This window comes from Macrotis lagotis, chromosome 3, assembly GCF_037893015.1.
Source record: "Macrotis lagotis isolate mMagLag1 chromosome 3, bilby.v1.9.chrom.fasta, whole genome shotgun sequence".
Lineage (NCBI taxonomy): Eukaryota > Metazoa > Chordata > Mammalia > Peramelemorphia > Peramelidae > Macrotis > Macrotis lagotis.
The window spans coordinates 145994283-146016475 of NC_133660.1; the positions used below are offsets into that span (position 1 = coordinate 145994283).

Consider the following 22193-nt stretch of genomic DNA (forward strand, 5'->3'; position numbering starts at 1 on the left):
GTGCTAAATGATTTCTGGTTGTTGACTGTCTAACTGATTGGTCCTTAATAAATTTCACCTTCTAATTTAACTTAATATTCTAGTTTTTTTTTTAAATTCTAACTCTTGTGAACCAGTCGTACCTACCAATTCTGAATTAACTATGAATATAAAGCATGTGATTTGTTGCTTTGTTCAAGTCTTTGATAAAATAAGAGGATCAAGACCAGATCTTGACAGAACTCCGCTAGAGACTTCCTCCCAAGTTAACATCAAATCATAAATATCTCACAGATCCAAATCAATCTAATTGAATTCTCATCTAGTCTATATTTCTCCATTTTTTCTACAAGAATAGTGTGGGGTTTATCAAATGCCTTGCTAATATCTTAGATATTGGTTAGATTGGTTAGATTTTAATGCGTTTAATGCATTTTCTTAGTTTAGATTTAATATTGGAATGAATAAGGAACTCACAAGTCATTGAAAAGTTAAACAAAAGGAGGCTTACTTTGTCCTAACAACAAAAATCTTCAAGAAAGATACTGTGATCCCTTAGTTTCTTTGTATATGGTCCTGTTTGTCTCCATCTGGAAATGAATCTGATCAGCAGGGTATAGTGACTTTTATAGCCTTCAGAAATGGATCAGTTTGAAAGAACCTTTACCCCACCTGGGTGGGACTTGGACAGCTAGATGAGGCAATGGATAGAGCACTGGCCTTGGAGACAGGAGGATGGGAGTTAGAATTTAGCCTCAGATATTTATGCAACTTACCAGCTGTGTGACCTTGGGCAAATCACTTAACCCTGATTGCCTGGCACGCAGGGCCATCTCCAGTCACTGGACCAGATGACTCTGGAGGAGAAAGTGAGGCTGGTGACTTAGCACAGCCACCCCACCCCCCCAATTCAATAATTGTGCTTGTTATGGCATTACCTCCCTCTCATTATGGTCTTCTTCAAAAATGAAGGACAATCATTATTATGCCCTTGGATGATCAAGAAGCAGGCCAAATATTTCTAAAGCGTAGCTTTGTCTCTTTTTAGAGGAAATGAATGCCCACTTCTAGGAAGTAAGGAGGAAGTATGGGACAACATGTGGGGAAAACACTGATAGATCTTAGACTTACTATGGTTGATTATGTGGAGAAGTTGTTTTCCTCTCAACGAAAGAAAAATCCTTGCAACCTGTTATTTTCTGCCAAAGCAATGACTAAGGTAGCTAAGTGGCTCAATATGGACCTGGAATCAGGAAGAACTGAGTTTAGATCCAGCCTTGGACACTTATTAGCTGTGTGACCATGGGCAAATCACTTAACCCTTCAGTTTCCTCATCTAAAAAAAAGAGTTGGAGAAGGAAATGGTAAACCACTCCCATATCTTTACTAAGAAAATGCAAAATGGGTCATGAAGAGTCTGATATAACTGAACAACAGCAAAAACAGGGGCTGAAATGTTTCTCAAGCAGTGATTTGCTTCAAGTTATACAATTCTGTCATTCTGAATGATTATGGTTTCCATTCCTACTTTCTAATGAGAGGTTTAGTGTTTAAACCATTTTCTGGGTAAATTGAGCAAGATCGTAAGTGATTTGGATCATTGTTATTATTATTATTATTTTTTTGATGACAACAAGGTGGTGCAGAGCTACTGATCTGGAATCAGCAAAAAAGGCAAGCCATTTAAAACTCTGTTTATCTTAGTTTCTTATTTATAAAATGGGAATAATGAAAACACCTAACTTTTTGGTTGGTGTGGTGATCAAATGACATCATATGTGTAAGGCACTTAAAGTTAAGTTCTACATAAATGTTAAGTATTGCTACTATTGTATCTATGATGGCCTCAAAATTTTTTGTTTTGACCTTTTGATGACTGAGACTTGGGTTGAACAGTGAACAAATTCGCTTTATTTTTTATAATACATTTTTATTGATATGTTTGGTTTTTAAATGACCTATACTTGTCAATACATTGAACTAGATGATATTTGAGATTTCTTCCAGCTCTAGATCTAGGCATGGCACCTTTGAGATTCAAGTTGAGAACATACTTTGGAACATTCGCAATTGTCTAAATACTTTAGTAGTGGAGATAGAACTATCAGTTATCTCTTCCAAAATTCAAGCTAGAGACTATTTTGCCTCCCAACTAAATTAAAATTTCTAAATCTATTTCAAAGCTATCCAAGAAATCACTAATCCATTTTTTGGTTTCCAAAATAGAGTAGTAGTATTTTACATCTCAGTTCATTTAGATACGAGAGGGAACTTCCACTGAAGTATTTCCCTGAACAAAGGTGACCAACATCCTACTGTGCACCTGAATAAACAATTGTTGTTATGATTTTGATGACTGTCATACTTTTGTGTTTCAGGAAATAAACATTGGACAGACTTGGGCTCAGCCCTTTAGCAGCTGACATTTAGTAAACCAGGATATAAACAGAGAAACAAAATATCCTATGGAAACAGAGGAGTCCCTAAACCCCCTTTGTTTGTCTGAGGAATATCCACTTTCCTCTCAAAAGAATAAGGGACAAGGCAAGCTACTGCTCTCAATTATGGCTGGAGCTTATCTATTTCTGATAGTTGGGGCATGTTTGGTGATATATCTAGTGCTAGAAGTAGAGAGAAGCACGCAGGCATGTAATGTGACATTTTTTCTTTCATACTCTGGCCTTGTCTGTGAAATTCTTGCATAATGTGTATGTCTGGTTTCTTAGTGTGGCTGTTTCTGTCATCTCTGAGTCAAATGTCTCATAGCAACATGAACATCATCAACAGAGAAATCAATACACTTCACAGTTTGGGGATGATGATGTTTGTCCTTCATTCTTTTTATTTTTTGCAAGGCAAATGGGGTTAAGTGGCTTGCCCAAGGCCACAGCTAGGTAATTATTAAGTGTCTAAGGCTGGATATGAACTCAGGTACTCCTGACTCCAAGGCCGGTGCTCTATCCACTGTGACACCTAACCACCCTTGTCCTTCATTCTTAAAGACAATCATATCATCAGGAGGTGATGCCATATCATGCATATGAATTGGATTTGAATGAGGAGGTGCTGTGCTAAGTCACCAGCCTCACTTTCTCCTCCAGAGCTATCTAGGTCTAGTTGTCAGATATGAATCAGGACAATTGGATTTGGCTCTTGATGTGGGGCAAACAGGGTTGAGTGACTTGCCCAAAGTCACATAGCTAGTAAGTATCTGAGATATGATTTTAATTCATGTCCTTCTGCCTTCAGGACTCAAGCTTTATCCATTGTGACATCTAGTAGCTAGAACAAGTGAATAGAACAAGATACCTGGAACCAGGAAGACCTGAGTTTAAATCTAGTCTCAGACACTTATTATCTGTGTAATTCTGGGCAAATCACTTAATCTCTGTTTGTTTTAATACACCAGAGAAAGTAATGGCAAACCACTCTCTAAAAGTTTGGTAGAATAGTTGTCAATGACTTTTCTCCAACTCTTTCATTTAAGCGACTGAGCCAAGAAAAGTGGGGAAAGAAGGCATAATATATATATATAGATAGATATAGATATAGATATAGATATATAGATATATATAGATATCATAAAAATTACATCTTCCTGTTTTCTCTGGAGAACAATGGATGATTAAGCATGGGATAATGAAATGTGTTATTTATATAAATGTCTAAGGAAACAATTTTTACAAATCATATGCTTCTTAGCCCTTGTGAAGAAATACTACTTACGTGATGATTTAACAGTTAGCAATCCACTTCTATTAATATTTTAAGTTACTTAATTTGAAGTACTGAAATTCAAGTCCAGATAATCCTGACTGGATCCAATTTGGTTCCATTCTTTTGTTTACTCATTTCCCTTGTCCCTTTCCAAGTCAAGTCAGAGATCAGTGGGTCTAGTTTGTAATTCTCTTTCAGAGTGTTAAAAGACTGAAATGCCAATGAATTCATTTTTCTTTCAGCTGTGAAAAGGGAAAATGCAACTTAAATAAAAAAGAGAGAGCAAAGATTATATATATATATATATGTATATATATATATATATATATATATATATATAATAGAGAACAAAGGGCAAAAATTTAACCAATGCCGAGAGGAAAACCATAAAAGTTCTTATAAGATATTTTTATCAAAAAACAATGATTGGGGCAGCTAGGTGGCACAGTGGACAGAGCACTGACCTTAGAAGCAGGAGGATCTGCATTCAAATGTGACCTCGGACACTTAATAATTGCCTAGCTGTGTGACCTTGGGCAAGTCACTTAACCCCATTTCCTTTAATAAATAAACAAATTAAAAAAACCAAGGATTACAGTTTTAAAGCTAGAATGTGATGTATAGATATTATAATTTTGATTTAGAAATAAATTTATTTTTTCCTCTAGGTTTATCTGCTCTTTTTAAAAGTAACAAATTAACATTTACAGCTAGGTCCTAATACAAATAAATCTCATAAACTGGATGAATTATTTATATTTACACTGCTTAATGCGTATTTCCACTAGATAAGAACAATTACCAATTTATATAATTGTAAATTCAAATATCAGGGTTCAGGAAGAAAACTTGAGACTTTAAAATATAATTGTATTTTACATATTATTTAAATAATTATAATTTTAAAATATAGTTATGATGTTCAATTTTTCTTAGATGGAAGATTCAGAAAGTTGCTGATATGGCTGCTGTGGAGGAGGAAGCATCTGACCCTCTAATATTCTTTCTGCTTCTCTCTTTTTTCCCCTTTTTTACAAGAGGGTAGAGAGAGGGGCTTATAACATAGATCAACTTGTAACAAGAACAACAAAAAACAGCACCCAGTCTAGATCTAGGAAGGCTCTGACCTATTCCATGTTATGCCTGGAAGGAAGGAAAGAGGCAGCATAGCATTAATAGAGTGAATGCTGGAATTGGAATCACTATGACTTAGATCGAAATTCTTCCTTAAATCCTTCAAAAATCTAGAATATTGGTTCGTTTGTTGTTGCTTTTTAGAATCAAAGTATCATTTATTTTGAGATATAGAGTTAGGAAACCAGATGACTTGGTTTTGAAATAGTCTAAAGAAACAGTCACAATTTTCCATTTTAAATTTTTTCTAGTTGAATAAATGGGGAAGACTAGCCCACATGTGTACTGGCCTTAGAATCAGGAGATCAAGGGCTTGAATCCAGCCTCTGACACTTACTAGTTGCGTGACCTTGGGCTAGTCACTTAACTCTGATTGCTCCACATCCAGAGTCATCTATCATTCTAATTTATATCTGGCCATTGGACCCAGATAGCTCTGGAGGAGAAAGTGAGACTGATAACAGCACAGCGCCCCCTCACTCAAATCCAATACATGAGTTTGTCATGGCATCAACCTCCCTGATGTTGTAGTCTTCTTAGAAAATGAAGAACAAACATTGCCTAGAATGCTCCCCCTCCTCTTCTCTGACTATTTACCTCTCTGATTCCCTTTAAATACCAAATTAATACCACCTTTTATAGGAAACATTTTTCAACCCTTTTTAATTTCAGTACCTTCTCTCTGTTAATTATTTTCTATTAAATTTTATATAGCTTGCTTCCTGTATATTTCTTTGCTTGTTGTTTTCCCCAAAATATTGTAAGATCCTTGAGGGCAGTGATTACCTTTTGACTCTTTTTGTTTCCCTAACACTTAGCACAGTGCCCAGAAGATAGTAAGCACTTAATGTCTCTTTATTTTTAATTGATTGATTTAAATGAATGCCATCATTTTGCATTTGACACTCAACAGAAACAAAACTTTCTTCTTTAAACAGCTGAGGCATTAGAAGAGGCAATATTGTTCAGTGGGGAGAGCTGGCATCTTAGACTTCAGTAAACTCCCAACTCTGCCATATGTTGACTTGGGTGATCCTGGGCAAGTAAATTAATCTTTCAGTGCCTCAGGTAGTTCTTTAAGACTGTAATTTACAGAGAATGTGCTGATATAGTATGTTAGAGGGAGTTCTGTCATCAGGATTTACCTTTACCAGTGAAATCACCAATGAAATCTGAAGTGAAATATTTCCTTAGTTCAAGATATTCAAAACAATATCACTCAGACTTTGAAGGCACTTATACAAGGGAAATTCAACAAATACTCTGGGCAATGATGGCATCTTTAGAATAATTATACCCTTAGTTTTATGAGTATCTTGAAGATGATAACAGAATAAAATCTATACCATCAGCAAACTTTGGTAGAATGATTCATTCTGAATAACTGAGTTTTCCAGGTAAAGGAAGGTTTATTTCTTTGAACAGAAAGCTATAATAATAAATAAAACAATTTTACATAGAAACATTTTAAAATATGTCATATGTTATTCTGTCTTAAAATATTTGTCAGGGCATATTCTTTGATAACTAAGATTCATTTTATCATTACTAATTGTACTATAATACCCTATTGAGATGATTATGAATACTTGGGGCTATATTAAATGTTTGAGGTGATTGTGACTTTTGAGTTCTTGGGCTTTTAAAAAAATACTTCTGTACTTTTATCTTGCTGTCATGTGCTTGCTGTATGCAACCTCTTCATTGCCCTTCTGTGTTTGGGTTTAGAAATCACCTTATTAGAATTTTGGGGGAGTAACTTGAACTCTGGAAACTCTGAAATTCTGGAAAATTCCTGGATTGTAGTGAATAGATTTTATGATGCCTATTTTGAGTGCTCAGAGTTTTCTTGTAAACTCCACTTTCTTTACTAACTTTTGCTACATCAGGTTTATGGATAATTATGACAGTTATCAAAAGATTAGTCATATGATTTGATATTTAAACCTTATATGATAGAGATACTGTTGGAATGGCTGTTGAAGAAATAATTTGCTGATATGACTGATGTGGATGAGAAAGCATTTGATCCTCTAATAATCTTCCTACTTCTCTCCTTTTTTACCTTTTTTTTTTGCAAGGAGAAAGAGAGAAGGGCTTATAACATGCATCAGCTTGTAACATGAACAACAAAAACAGCACCCAGTCTAGATCTAGGAAGGATAGTCTCTGACCTATTCCATCTCTTGCTTGAAAGGAAGGGAAGAGGAAACATAGCATAATAGATTGAATGCTGGAAGTGGAGTCACTATGGACATGGATTGAAATTCCTCTTTAAGCACTTACTATCTGTAAGTTTCTTTGGATAAGTCATTTAATCTGAGTATCAGAGGGAAATGAACTCAGTAACATCTAGGTATCTTTCAGCTCTAAATTTTGATGTAATAAGATTGGCAGGCAAGCAGGAAGGGGGAGTTAGAAATGATAAAATTGGATTATGCAAATACTTTATGGAATGAGCAAAAAATAGTTCTTCACTGGTATATTGGGGCAATCAATCCATGGAACATAGAGGTGTAGTCACCATTGGGAAGCCATTGCCTGCAGTCTCAGCATGACTCTGATGTGGCCTCTTCAGGAATGAACTGAGTAACTTGTCAACAGGTATATCACTGTGTTTATAGATTAACCAAAGGAATCCAGTGGTATTTTACAAAAATCTCTTTCCCCTTTGCAGATACGCGGAAACCCTATAATTATTATAGCACCTTGTCATTTACCAGTGATAAATACTACTATGAGTTTGATAAAGAAGCTACCACAAACTTCACAGAAATGAGTCAGAGGATAGAATCAATGGTAAGTCAGAATCTTCTTCCCTTTGTCTCACTTTGATTCACTTTGATTTACAGTAATTCAATTAATACTGATAAGCCACCTGAACTGAGCTGTCTCTGGCAAGGCTGAAATGATTGACCATTCCACTTGCCCTTTCCTTCTCATCTTTCCTTTTTACTGATTGGGGAAGATGCCCAATTAGGCTTCATAGCTAAGGGATGCTAACATATGATTATTATAGTGAAATATTTCTTTATTCCAAACATTCTCAATGTCTTCTATATTGGGGTAGAACTCTCAAGTTTCAAAATATCTAGGCAAGCAGCTGATTAAACATAAAAATTTAAGTATATATGTGAAGTCAGAAAAACTGAGTTTGAATCCTGCTCCAATGTTTACTATCTATGTAATCCTGGTCATGCCATTTAAAATCATTGGACCTGTTTCTTTATCTGTAAAATGAAGGTGTTAGACTAGATGACCTACTCTGGTTTCTTCTAGTTCTAAGTCAATGATTCTAGGATTCTTCAGAATCAACCAATTAATTAGCATTTATCAAACTTCTATGTGCTAGGTACTGCATGGTAAGCAATGGTGATATTATGACAAAATGAAATAGAAAGAAACTTTAAAGAAACTTAGATTCTATTGTGGGAAGGGGAGGAGGACACAGCACACACACACACACACACAAAACACATAAGATAAATTTTTTGAGGGTGGGGTTATTGAGACAATCTATAGGGTGAGATGGGGTGGGAAGTTTTGAAGGGAATAAGGAATTCCAAGAGGCAGTAGCAGAAAAAGAGATCTTTGAATGGTGGATCTAAATGATTAAAATCAGATGCTTACTAGCTGTGTGACCCAAAGTAAGTCACTTAACTGCTATCTGTCTCCATTCCTTCATTTGTAAAGTAGAATCATAATAGCACCTACTTCCTAGACTTAGTGTGAGGCTAAATCAGATAATATTTGGAAAACACTTTGCAAACTTTAGAACATCAGCATGACTGAATCCTTTGATGTTTCTTCATTTCCATTTTGCTTTCAGAGAGACTTATTTTCTTTTTTTTTTTGAATGGGAGGTTGCTTTTTTATTAGGAAGTTAGGATAGAATGGCTACAACTCCATCAAACATGAAAATTAGAGGGTTGTAACCCAACTCTACCAGATCCTCACTGAATTCTGGGTATAAGGAAGAGAAACAAATTCCTTTCTTCCCTCCACATGCTAGGTCTTTGAAGAATCTCCCCACATGCCTTAGATTTTAGTGATTGGAGACTGAGTCAGGTATGCAAAAAAGACAAGATCAGAGGGAATCAGAAGTTCTTTTTGGTGGAGCCAAAGTCAAAGAAGTCCATTAACAGCTGCCATCTCATCCTCCTCTCCAAATAGATCCTCCTTTGACCTTCTTCTGTTTCCCCTTCTTGTAAGCTTTAATCCTCTTTTCCTTCTCCCTGAGCTCTTTCATCCTCTCTATAAAGTCATAGTTCTTTTGTTTTTCTTCCATCTTTTTCTTGTTCACTTCAAAGTGTTTCTTCACTCAAACATCTCACATTTCCTTTGATCCAAGGTAGAATACTCCATATGCATGGATATGCCTAGATTCTGTTGTTTCTTGTCATTGATGGAGTTGATGGAGTCTTTTACTACACAGTAAAAGACATTCCACTGCAGTAATACCCTCACCTTTCAGACTGTGGGGTGGACTTGGTGATAACAGTGATCTTTCCTAGCTTGAACTTTAAGTCAACCTTATAGTCTGGATCAAAGGAGCTTCAGCTTGACAGGCTACACTAGTTTTTCATCTTTTCTTTTCTTTTCCTCCCCTCCCCTCCCTTTTTTTCTTTTCTTTTCTTTTTAAATTTTATTTATTTAAGATTGTGGGGTTAAGTGATTTGCCAAAGTTCACACAGCTAGGCAATTATTAAGCATCTGAGTCCAGATTTAAACTCAGGTCCTCTTGGCTCCAGGGCTGGCACTCTATCCACTGCACCACCTAGTGTCCCCTCCTGCACCCCTAGCTGCCCCCTCCATATTTTTCCCCTCTCTTTCTTCATTAAATTGTTTCTCTGAAAGTTTCTCATATTTGTCTTTGTCCTACTTTCAGAAGAAACCCAAGTTTTTAGTCCCACTGCTAGATACCAACTTCAACTCAGGGTGACTTTCATAGGATCAAGGATTTAGAGTTGAAAGGGGCCTTTGCAACAAGGTAATTTAACCTTCTCATTGTACTAGATGACAAGTGGGGGCTGCAAGTGCTTAAGTGACTTGCCCAAGGATGAACAGTAAGTAGGAAAGTTAAGGTTCAAATGTCATCTATTCCAAATCCTCATTCTTTCTATGATGCTCTGTCATCTTTGTTTTTTCTTTCTTTCTGACCATGGAATGGTCAGGGGCAGGTTATCATGACAGCATGGTGTAGCAAGTCTTGTGCTTGTATTGTGCAACTAGCACACTCATTGCCTATGGGCCCCAGAGCAAGTCACTCAAACTCTATGAGCTTCACCTTCTTAATCTGAAGCATGGGAGGAGAATGCTTAAATTGTCAATCTCCTAAGGTTGGGAGGAACTTACTTTGTCAGCTGCCTGAAAAATATGAACATTATTTGGTAAACTTGACAGGAAGATAGTTAGCAATGGTATGCCAGAACATGGATGCAAAGTTACTAAGGTGGATGCTTCTTGGTAATAACATTGACCTCAGAATATTCTAAAATAGCAATGATTTGACTAATCCTAATTTTATGGGAGTACCTCCAATGACTGTATAGAGGTATGAATGTAAATATATTATGAGTAATTCTAATAGTGCATGATTTATTATTCAGCATATTGTAAGATAGGGAAGCTAGAGGTTCAGTGAGCTTGAAATCAGCAAGACTTAACTTCATGAGTTCAAATCCAGCTGCAGACACTAGCTTTGTGACCCTGAATAAATTACTTAATGCTATTTGACTCAGGTTTTCATCTGCAAAATGAGCTGGAGAAGGAAATAGTAAACCACTCCAGTATCTTTCCCAAGAAAATCAAAATGGATAATGAAGAGTCAGACATGATTTAAATGATTCAGCAGCAATGGAATATTGCTAAGTTCTTAGGTTCTGGAATAGTTCCTGATGGAACTTTTTAATATATAAAAATTCCTATTAGTAGAAACACAGTGAAAGTTGACTGCCATCTGGTTCCTTCTGATGTTTAATCTGGAAGATGACATAGATGCTCATCCTTAAAAAGGGACAAAAAGGGACAAAAAAAAGAAAAAGGGACAAAAGGGACAAAACTCACTTAAACAAGTAGTAATCATAACAGTACAGAGTTGAACCTCAGAGTTTGATGACTTCTAGTCATCATACTACTAACTTTGCCCTTGACTGATAGTCTGTAAGATAACTAGATTTTTTCCTGGGGTAGGAAAGAATAAGAATTCACTTCAAAACACTTAACTTCAAGTGTTGGAAGGATTTGGTTCTGGCAGTAAAGTACTCATGATGACTTTTATGTACTCATTGTAACACCAGAGGGAGCACCAGGTAAATACCAAGCTCTTTATTGCAGATTGCTTGTAGCCTCTATCCACCAAACTGCTTCTTTTGACAGTATATGACACATAGAAGGTTTTATCAAATGCTTGTTGATTGAATTTAAGGCTGGTAGCCATCCTCATTTAGTCTGAAAGAGTGTGTGTGTGTGTGTGTGTGTGTGTGTGTGTGTGTGTGTGTGTGTTTTCAGATTTTGGAATTAACTCTCACCCACTAAGAGAAGATTTTTTTCACTGTTGCTGCTACATTACTTAACTATATACAGTTCTTTTCCCATGCCATATAGGGAAAAAAATTAAAAGAACTTCTACATAAGTTAAATATCTGTAGCTTCTGTAGACAGAAGACTGATCTTTTTAATCCATAATCAAACTCAGAAGTTCAAGCCCAGTCAGTTATTTTGAATTCTAAGATTAAAATCTCTGCTATGATGCAAAGAAAGAATATTAGTCAATCACATCTATTCTTAGTTATCTGTATATTCTAGGTTCTTGTTGGCTTCCACTTACTCAGATAATAAACATTTATTAAGTGTCTACTATAAACCACTCACTGTGTTAAGTACTGGGAATACAAACGGAGGCAAAAGATAATAGTTCCTGCCTTCAAACAACTCACAATATAATGGATGAGAGGGAGAGACTACAAGCAAACAAATATGTACAAATAAGATATACGTACATATACATGCATGATATATAGAAAATTAGTTTACCCTTTGGCCACACATATTCTTTATATGTGTCTTAGTATAGTTATGTTCTAAGTTTAAGCCCACACTATCTCTTTAAATTTGTAGGAACTTCTGGGATAGTCTACCCCAGACTTGTACCTACTATTTTTGCTATACTTTCTCAATAAATAGCTTTTCTAAGAGTCAAAAACAAAAACAAAAATAAAAATCAAGGAAACAAAGTTAAAAAAAATAGGCAGGGATGAGAATGGAAAGCATATCTTGTTCTTAGAATAGCCAGGAGGCCAGTGTTACTGGATGAAAGAATACATTTTGAATAGTAAGGTGTAATAAGACTGAAAAGAGAGGATGGGGCTAAGTTATGAAGAGTTTTGAATGCCTAACAGAAGGTTTTATATCTGATCCTGGAGGCAATAGGGAGTCACTATAGTTTATTGAGTAGGAGAGTGATGTGATCAGTCCTGGGCTTTAGAAAAATCATTTTAGTGACTGAATAGAGGATGGACTGCATTGGGGAGAAATGAGCAGACCAATAGGCTATTACAATCATCCATGATGAGAGAAGGGGACATATTTGAGAGATGTTACAAAGATGAAAGTGAGAAGCTTTAGCAACATATTGGATATGGGAGTAAGAGATTATGAGGAGTCAAGAATTAGACCTAGATTGAACCTGAAGGACCAAGCACTGGGGTTACAAAGGAAGTGAAAAAACAATTCTGTGCACTCCTGGTGCTCACAGTTTAATGGTACTAAAAATGTACATGGTAAAGAAATGAATCCTTAAGCCTTTTGCTTTCTATGTCAGTCATGTTCTTGATAGCCTGTTCTATCCACTGCGTCACCTAGCTGCCCCTCATAGGCTCTTCTTAAAGGATGTACTGTGTTTAATTGCTTTCCCCCCATAATTGTAGAACCCAAATTTCAACTACAATTAAGTTCAACAAATACGGAGTCTTGAAACCAATATGAAATGATAGAAAGTAGTAAAAGGCAAATTGTTTCCTTTATCCATTAGTAGCATGAAATTAGAATTAAAGAACAAGACAAATATAAATTCATTCATTCATTTCATTTAAAAAAACATTTACTCACTTTCTGAAAAGGACTGGATGAGGTGCTGGGGATACAAAAGTTAAAAAAAAGACACAGTTTCTACCCTCAATTAATGGGGGATATAAATAATTGAACAATTAAATATTTTATTGTGGCTTAATAGAGACATAAAAATGTATACAATCAAGAAGATATAAGGTAGAATATTATGGGTCAAAGAAGAGAAACAGATAGAGTTGATTTAAAAAATTTGGAGAGAATAAATTAATGAATAAATATTATATAGGTTAATACTAGGGATGAAATACTAAAGCAAGACAGTACCAGCCTCAAAGAAATTTAGATTTTAGTGAAGGAGATAAAAGGAAACGATGAACTAGAGAGGAGAGTTATGGCAGGGGAAGTTACAAATCTGGCAAATGGAACAGTGGAGCATTCCATTAACATACCCTTTCCAGAGGTGATTTGATTACATTTTTTTAGGTTTTTGCAAGGCAAATGGGGTTAAGTAGCTTGCCCAAGGCCACACAGCTAGGTAATTATTAAGTGTCTGAGACCCAATTTGAACCCAGGTACTCCTGATTCCAAGGCCTGTGCTTTATCCACTATGCCACCTAGCCACTCCTGATTACATTTCTTAGAGGAAAGAGATGGATGTGGTACTTTAGATGGAATGATATTACTTGTGTCAGCCTAAAAATAACCTGTATGAAGATAAGGATGCTTAGTTTCTAAGATGAGAGAGTTCACATCCATCAAGAAGAGAATCAGGAAAGCTTCATAGTGGCACTCAAGATAAACCTTGAAAAAAAGAAGAGGATTTTTGTAGGTAGAAATGTGAAAGATGTGGATTCTAGGTATGGAGGATGGCTTTAAACAGATGTACAGAGCTTAGAGAGCACAGGATATGGTCAGAACAATGCAGTTAGACCAAAATATAGAATGTATGAAGGAAAATAATTGGAAAGACACTTAAATAGCCTAAATATTTAAATAACTTAAATATCAGGGTAAGGATTTTGTACTTCATTTTGTAGGTAACCACAAAATCATAAAATCTCAGAGTTGGAAGACAACACAGAGATCTCTGATTTTGACCTATCGCTAAATGAGAATTCTTTTTTTACAATATACAACAGAAGGGGTCATTCAGCCTTTGAAGATCTCTAGTGAGGGAGAGCTCTAAATAAAAAACAAATATTCAAAGGAACTTAAATATTTTTTTTTAAATGGGGCTGTGGAAAATGATCCTGAGATAATTAATTCTCAAGGCTATGATTGTTGCTTATCAAGAGGCACCTGGAACTATAGCTGGCAATGTTTCTACCATCTGAAGCTACTAAAACTTCCATCATCTTTGAATGTGATTTTTCTTTCTCTCTAGCTATGGTGGTATGAATCCATTCCTTTCTTTTTCTTCCTTGTTTTAGAGCAGAAGTTTTTAACCTGGAGTCTGTGAACTGTCTAACTAAAATATTTTTCAATGTAATTGGTTTCATCTGTAATTCCATACCTTTTGAAACATTATTCTGAGAAGGCATTCGTTGGTTTTAACAGACTAACAAAGAGGTATATAAAACACAGATTAGTGATTCCTGCTCTAGCATTATTCCATGTCCAATTATAACCAAGACAGGCTCAGTGAAAGGTGCAAACCTTGTTTAGAGTGACCCATTGAATTCTCTTTGATGTAGTATGTATACTAGTGTCCTCTTTTTTATGCTAATCTTTAAGAAATTTATTTATTAGGTTTTTTATTAAAGATTTTATTTGAGTTCTTGAGTTTTACAATTTTCCCCCCAATCTTACTTCCCTCCACCCCACCCCCCAGGGAAAGCAATCTGTCAGTCTTTACTTTGTTTCCATGTTGTACATTGATCCAAATTGAGTGTGATGAAAGAGAAATCATATCCTTAAGGAAGAAACAAAAAGTCTTAGAGATAACAAGATCAGACAATAAGATATCTGTTTTTTTTCTAAATTAAAGGGAATAGTCCTTGAACTTTGTTCACCATGGCCCTTTCTCTGGATGCAGATGGTATTCTCCATTGGAGACCCCAAAATTGTCCCTGACTGTTGCACTGATGGAATGAGCAAGTCCATCAAGGTTGAACATCACCCCCATGTTGCTGTTATGGTGAACAGTATTTTTCTGGTTCTGCTCATCTCTAGAGTGTCCTCTCATTAACATTTTGAATGTTTCTGAAACAGGTTAAAAATGCATTTGCTCAATCCAGCTTAAGGAGACAATTCATCAAGTCTCAGGTTATTAAGTACAGGTATGTGAATATAAAGAATTTTCCTTTGTATATGTAGAGAGATGTTGACATAGACATTAATGTGTGTTTGTTTTGAAATATTTTCATAATAGAGTTATTGTGTTCTTATATGTCATTCATACTCTCTAATGCCAATACCGTGAATTGATTTTATGGGTGGCTATAGTCAGGAATACATTTTATGGTTATAGTAATTTTTTTAATGGGTGAAGCTAAGTATGAGAGTTTTTTGAGTGTGACAGAATGCTTTCCCTTTTCATCTCTACCTCCTGACTTTCTTGGCTTCATTCAATTCCTAGCTAAATCCTAACTCCTTTAGAAAGCCTTTCCTTATCCATCTTATTTCTATTTGTTGTTGTTTAGTTATTTCAGTCATGTTCAGCTCTTTGTGACTCTATTTGGGTTTTTCTACTGGAGCAGTTTGTCATTTCCTTCTCCAACTCATTTTACAGATGAGGAAACTGAGGTAAACCACCTAGCTACTCACTTAATTTTATTGAATTCCTTATTTTGATTATTTCTAATATTTCCTATGTCTACATCTTTTAATACAGAATTTGTACAGAATTGCTTGCATGTTTTCTTTTCCATTAGACTGTGAACTCCTTGAGAGCAGGAACTCTTACCATTCTTTCAATCCCCAGTATTTGGTATAGTGCCTGCTACCTAGTAGGTGCTGAATAAATTTGTTTTTATAGTGTTTTTTTTTTTGCAAGGCAATGGGGTTAAGTGGTTTTCCCAAGGCCACATAGCTAGGTAAGTATTAAGTGTCTGAGACCGGATTTGAACTCAGGTACTCTTGACTTCAAGGCCAGTGCTCTATCCACTGTGCCACCTAGCCACCCCTTGAATAAATTTTTATTGGCTAATGGATTGACTGAAAGACAACTGGGATTGGAGTCAGAGAACCTGACTTCTAATCTCAGTTCTATGACTTGTTACATTGGAAGGGGGCAGCTTGGTGACTCAGTGGATACCATGTCAAGTCCAGAGGCAGGAAGGCTAATCTTTCTGAATTAAAAATCTGACCTCATATACTTACTAGCAGTGTAACACTTGCTAGCAGTATAAGCAAGTCACTTAACCCTGTTTGCCTCTGTTTCCTCATCAATAACAACAACTCCTCCTGTTGGAGGAGCTAGGTTCAAATCCTGCTTCTTGATATTCACTATATGTGTGACTTTGGGACAAGTTATTTCACTTTGTTGGACCTAAATATCTCCTCTATAAAATAAAGGTGTTAGTTAGTTGACCTCTAAGATCTCTTTCAGCATTAAATCTTTGATTGTATAAACTGGCTTAATATAGATACAGAGAATAACCCAAAACTTATTTCATTGGTCAAATGACTATGAAAACAAAAGAAAGCAAAAAGAAAAACAAAAAAAAGAAAACAAAAGAAGGCAACAAAAACAATATCATTTTATAGTGGAAAGAGCAGTGGACTTCAAAGCATAAGATTTGGCTTTCAATTCTAACATCCAAATTTACTAGCTGTATAGCTGGTTAGATTTCTGTCTGTTCCTCCATATACTTCAGCTTCTTGTCTTAAAATTACATTGGACTAAGTTCTTAAAATTACATTGGACTAAGTATTTCATAGTATTGATGTGAGGGCTAAATGAAATAATATATGCTATAATATAATATACAATATAAACTATAATATATACTATAAAGGTTAGCTGTTAGTATTATTACAGTATTTATTTGCTTTCTGAATTTTTTGTCTTGTTTTTGTTTTATGCATCACATAGTCCCCAGGAATCTGGAGTGGTGGCCCACATGCTGATGATTTTTAGATTTCCCTCTACACAGAGTCCTGAATCTATAAAAAAAACAATTGAACATGTGCTACATGAGAAACTCCAACATGCAACTGGACCCCCTAAAGTAGACCCTTCATCAGTTGTGATCACAAGCAAGTTTTATAATTTTCTGCAATTTGCCTTTCTTGCACAAAACAGTATTAATGTTTATATTGGGTGTTTTCCTTTCCTTTTCTTTCTTCTCCTCCTCTCCTTTCCTTTCCTTTTCTCTTTTCCTTCTTTCTTTCTCCTCTTCTCTTCTCTGTTCTTCTTTCCTTCTGGTATAGTCTTGTATAGTCTTACCAGCTCCTAAAATGAGACTACACAGTGTCCAAATTTCTCAAAAAGAGTAGGGCTCAGTGCTGTTTTCAGTATCCAAAGATGAAGGCATCTGTTAGAGTATCCTTCTAATGTCATCAGGGAATGTTATCTTGCCCATCACCAAAGAAGATGACTAGAAATAGGACAGGGGAATCTTGCCATTTTATGATTATTCTCTCCTCATGTGAGTTCTTATGAGGTTATAGTATGTTAAATATACTTCATCCTATCCACTTCCCTTCTTAAATGCAGCATATAAATACACATACATATATAGAAAGGGAATAGGGAACAGTCCCATGATTTCATTGTTATAGAAAACTCCCAGTTAAGTAAGTTTCCTCTACCAAAGCAGGTCTGTATCCTTTCTAAAATTCTTTACCATAAAAGTTACCTAGATCACTGAGAACTTAAGTGACCTACCCAGGACTACCCAGCCAGTATGTGTCAGAGATAAAACTTAAATGCATGTCTTCTTGGCTTCTAAGCTAGTTCTTTTCTCCCCTCCCCTCCCCTCCCCTCCCCTCCCCTCCCCTCCCCTCCCCTCCCCTCCCCTCCCCTCCCCTCCCCTCCTCTCTCCTCCTCTTTCTTTTCTCCATCTCTGTCTCTTTTCTCTCTTTTTCTCTCTCTCTGTTTCTCCTTTCTCTCTCTACCCCGCTCCTCTTTGATTTTCTCTTCCTCTTCATCTGTGTGCATGTATATACATATGAAATGTAATTTTAATAGCCAAGTTCCCTTAATCTTAGTTCAGCAGTTACTTTATAAGCATCTATTACTATTCCAGGTACTCTGGTAATCACCAGGATTACAAATACAAACATAAAGTCTCTTCCCTGAAGGAACTACAATGTTTCAATCTATTTGAAATTCATTTAATTGTGATGGATCTTAAATTAATTTCCATTAAGGAAGGATCAAATTGAGGAAGTCACTATTTCCTTAATCACCTCGTAGAAACAGAACTTTAAGGAAGACAGAAAATATGGGTTCTAGTCCTAGATTTGACATTCATTAGCTGTGTGACTTGGGAAAGTCACTTCAACTTCTCAGGGACTCAGGTTTTTCATCTTATATGGGTAAGTTTGGACCAAATATTCTAAAACTTCTTTTAGTTCTATAATTTATGTTTAATTAGTGTGAAGTTTGGGGGAATAATTTATTTCTTTGTGTGAAACCATGAGTAATCAGATGGCTTGGGAGATGAGCACCATTAAAGAGTTCTGATAGAAAATTCTTTCTGTCATAGAGAACTCAAATTTCCTAAACAAATATGAGCTTCTTTATATTAGAGAATGTCATGGTATTTATACCTGAAAAGAACCTTATAGGTTTATAGATAATTTAATCCCTCCCCACCCTTACCCTTTTATAGGAAAGGAAACTGAGGTTGAGAGGGACATTGACTTATCCAATGTCATATAGATGAGAATTATTTTTTAGTCTGGAATTGAAATATAGGTTCTTTGGTTCTAAATGAAGAGTTTTTTCCATGGTACCATGTTATGTATGACATGTACAATAACAGTTCATACTGAGAGATTATCTTAGAGTTTACAAAGTATTTTATCCATATTATTTTATTTGACCTTCACTAGAATTCTGTGAAGTACATGTTAGTCTCCACAAGTAGGTAATTTAAATAGCAATTTGATAAGGACCAAGTAATTATTTTTACCTCTGATCAGAAGGAACCTGTATTTGTGGGTACTTTTCTTAAGAATTCTTATAAGCTATTATGTCAGACATATTTATATTGACTGCAGGTTGTAATTTTGTAGGACAGGTTCAATTTCAAGAAAATAAAATATGCTTTTTAATCAAATTTCAAAAAGGAGTATTATTTACCAGAGTCTAAATTCTTGTTCAGAAAATGGCACTATCCACATATGAGCATGAGGAAAGGACTTAAGTTTGCAGGTCCTCATATTTGTGATGTTACTGGTGACTGGGGACCCATAAAAAGCAGATTCCCTAAATCCCAGGGATCTAGAGAAATCTGGGCTAGTGCTTTCATTCTAGATCTCCAAAGTCCCAAAACAGATCAGGGGACCCCATGTTAAAGTCACAGAGACCAAGAGGTAATTGATTTCAAAAGGTTTGTAAGATTTTCTTTCACAGATTTTTTTAACCTCCATTCTCCAAATCAGTAGTTATTTCTTCCTCCCATGGAAACCCTGAGCCAACACATCTTAGGGATGTTGAAAATCCACTGGGATGAAGAATAAGGGAGCAATTAAAATGCCTATTTACTTTTCCTTCCCCTGAAATGATATCTAAGAACCTATGGTTAGGTCTTTCCAGACACAGGATAGGTAGAGTTACTTACAGGAAGAAGTTATGTTCCTGAATTGAACTGCCAAATTGTAGCCTTTGACTAGTACACATAATTCCTGCTACATCTAGCTGATGTTTCTTAAAAATATAAATTAATCCATCTGTCATATATGTCTACTGTCAATTTTATTCTTAACTTATATGATAATTCCAGGCAGACTTTGCCATTTAATTTCTGTCTGAACTTCATTAGATAATGGCTGTTAGCAATTTAGCTTAAAGTTTTTCCTTTTCTGTAGCTTCTCTGTCAAGAAACTAGCAGTTATTTAAAAAACTATGCTATGAAATAATTATGAAATCTCATTTGAAGGCATTTGGAGAAGCTCTTTTTAAAAGACCCCTGTAGAGAATGATATTATAAGATTATATTACAATATACTGTAGCTGCTGGCTACTTGAGTTTGGTTCTGCCTATGAGGAATCATTATTCAGACTTGGGAAAGCAAGGGTGGAAAGAAAATAAAAATTTATTAAAAGAAGTTACAACACATAAGAAAGTTGTAGGTAAAGAGAGAGACAGAGATAAAAGAATAGTCAAGCAGAGCTGACTGGACCAGAAAGTCAGAGGCAACTCAGGCCCAAGCAGAGGTTCCACCCAGATTTTTATAGGCTTGTCCTTATCCTGAGGACAAAAGGTGGATTCCCTTCCCCTTTACTGGACCTGGAATTAAGTAGAGGGTGAAGCCTAAGGAGATCAGGATACAAATTTTACATTAAACAATGAATCAATGATCGTCTACATCTCAAGAATGGGGATCTCCACCCAATTTGACAATATTTAGCAGTCTTTAAGATTACAAATTTTGTTTCTGTTACATTCATAATTCTCTACTTCTAGTCAATTTACATCTCAAGATTGACTCCACCCAATTTAATAAGATTCAAGTCTTCAAGATTACAAATTTTGTTACATTCATAATTCTCTACATCTTTTCCCTGCATCAATACTACCTTCATATCATTTCTTGCATCCAAACCCTTCTTTCTATTCATACAACTGACAGCTTAGTACAGGCTCTCATCATCTCTCACTGCAATAGCCTTCTGATTGGTCTCTCAGCCTCAAGGTTCTTCCCATTCCAGTTTACCCTTCACACTGTGCCAAAATAATCTTCCTTAAACCTGCATCTGATGAAATGACTCTCTTACTCAACAAATTCCTATTGCCTCCAGGATAAAATATAAACTCCCTTATTTAGTTTTTAAAACTCCATGCAACTTGACTGCAACCTAGCTTTCTTGGACATTACTCCCACTTTCATATTTGGGAAACCAACCAAACTGGCCTTTTCTGTTCCTCACAAAAGGTACCCTCCATCTCCTGGCTCATTGTCTTCACGTTGGCTATTTTAATTGTCTGGAATGAATTCCCTCCTTACCTCTGCCTCAGAATCCTCTTATTTTAAAATGTAGCTCATTCTACATAACAAATTTGAGACAGTTTTAATAACTTGATGTTATTGACTTGCAATGGGAGACCCATTAGGTAGGTATTCAATATTTCTGAGTAAAATCAGAGTGAACAAATGTGTTACAATAAAAATTTGATGTATGCTGAGGTCATCTTGCTCTGTTTTTTTTTTTTTTGTATTTCAGATATCAACAAGACAGAAACAGACAACTTTCTGAAAAACTGTGAGTTCAAGTTTTTAAAATCAGTCAATAGAGTTGTCTTAACATAAAACAAAATTTAATGTGTTTCTGTCTTTGAATAAGATGTAGTTTTGGGTTATTATCATGATTACAGAATAGGTAGTTGCTGTAGCTTGTACTTTTTTGTGAATAATCAAAAACAATTTGATTTAGGAGCATAGTCTCACTAGAAAGAACTATGTTCATGTGGGAGGGCATCAAAGCACTGTGTTGACATCACAGAGAGACTTCAACTAGGAAATGCTGTTAATGATTACAGACTATGATTACAACTGGCTGATCTGACTTCTATTTCAGTTAATTATCCTCTCCATAATTATTGTGAGTCCATAGAACTTGGGATGAATGTTGGATTTGATATCTTCCCTTAACTGGATAGATTGTTTGTTTTTGCTCCTAAAGAGTTATTTTTAAATATATCTTTGGAGAGAAATAGCATCAGTTTTCATCCTTGATTGGAATAGGGATTGGACCTATGATTTATTGGTATAGTGGAGGGAGATCCATTTTTCAGCTCTGTGGAAGATACAGGTTAATTTTTCTCTGCAATTTATAGTCCCATAGAGTTGTTAAGAGCACTGAAAAGTTAAACAACTTGATCCAAATCATGTAGGTACCAAGGTGGAACATAAACCCAGTTTTTTCTAGTTCTGAGGGTGACTTTCTAGCCACTCTGCCTTTTTTCCCAATCAGAAGTTTAGCCCCTATATCACAGACCCGAGTTCTATATTCCATAGGCCTTACTATTCCTGGGAGGGTGAGTTCTATTGTATAAATTTTCTCTAAAAATGATTTAACAATGGGGTTATGAATTAATGGACTCATTCTATTTTTGGTCCACCTTTGACTCTACAAATTCATAGTCCCCAAACTAATCCCATACTCCCTTGACTGGCCA

General features: G+C 35.6%; 1 protein-coding gene across 1 annotated transcript in view; it reads left to right on the forward strand.

Moving 5' to 3' along the window:
• TMPRSS11E (transmembrane serine protease 11E) overlaps positions 1-22193 on the forward strand; it is a 66235-nt gene that overhangs the window by 33862 nt on the left and 10180 nt on the right. The window contains exons 3-6 of the mRNA XM_074229321.1: positions 7508-7629; positions 15112-15179; positions 16937-17100; positions 21239-21277. Of these exons, the coding sequence (XP_074085422.1) occupies positions 7508-7629; positions 15112-15179; positions 16937-17100; positions 21239-21277 (393 nt within the window). The remainder of the gene's footprint in view (positions 1-7507; positions 7630-15111; positions 15180-16936; positions 17101-21238; positions 21278-22193) is intronic.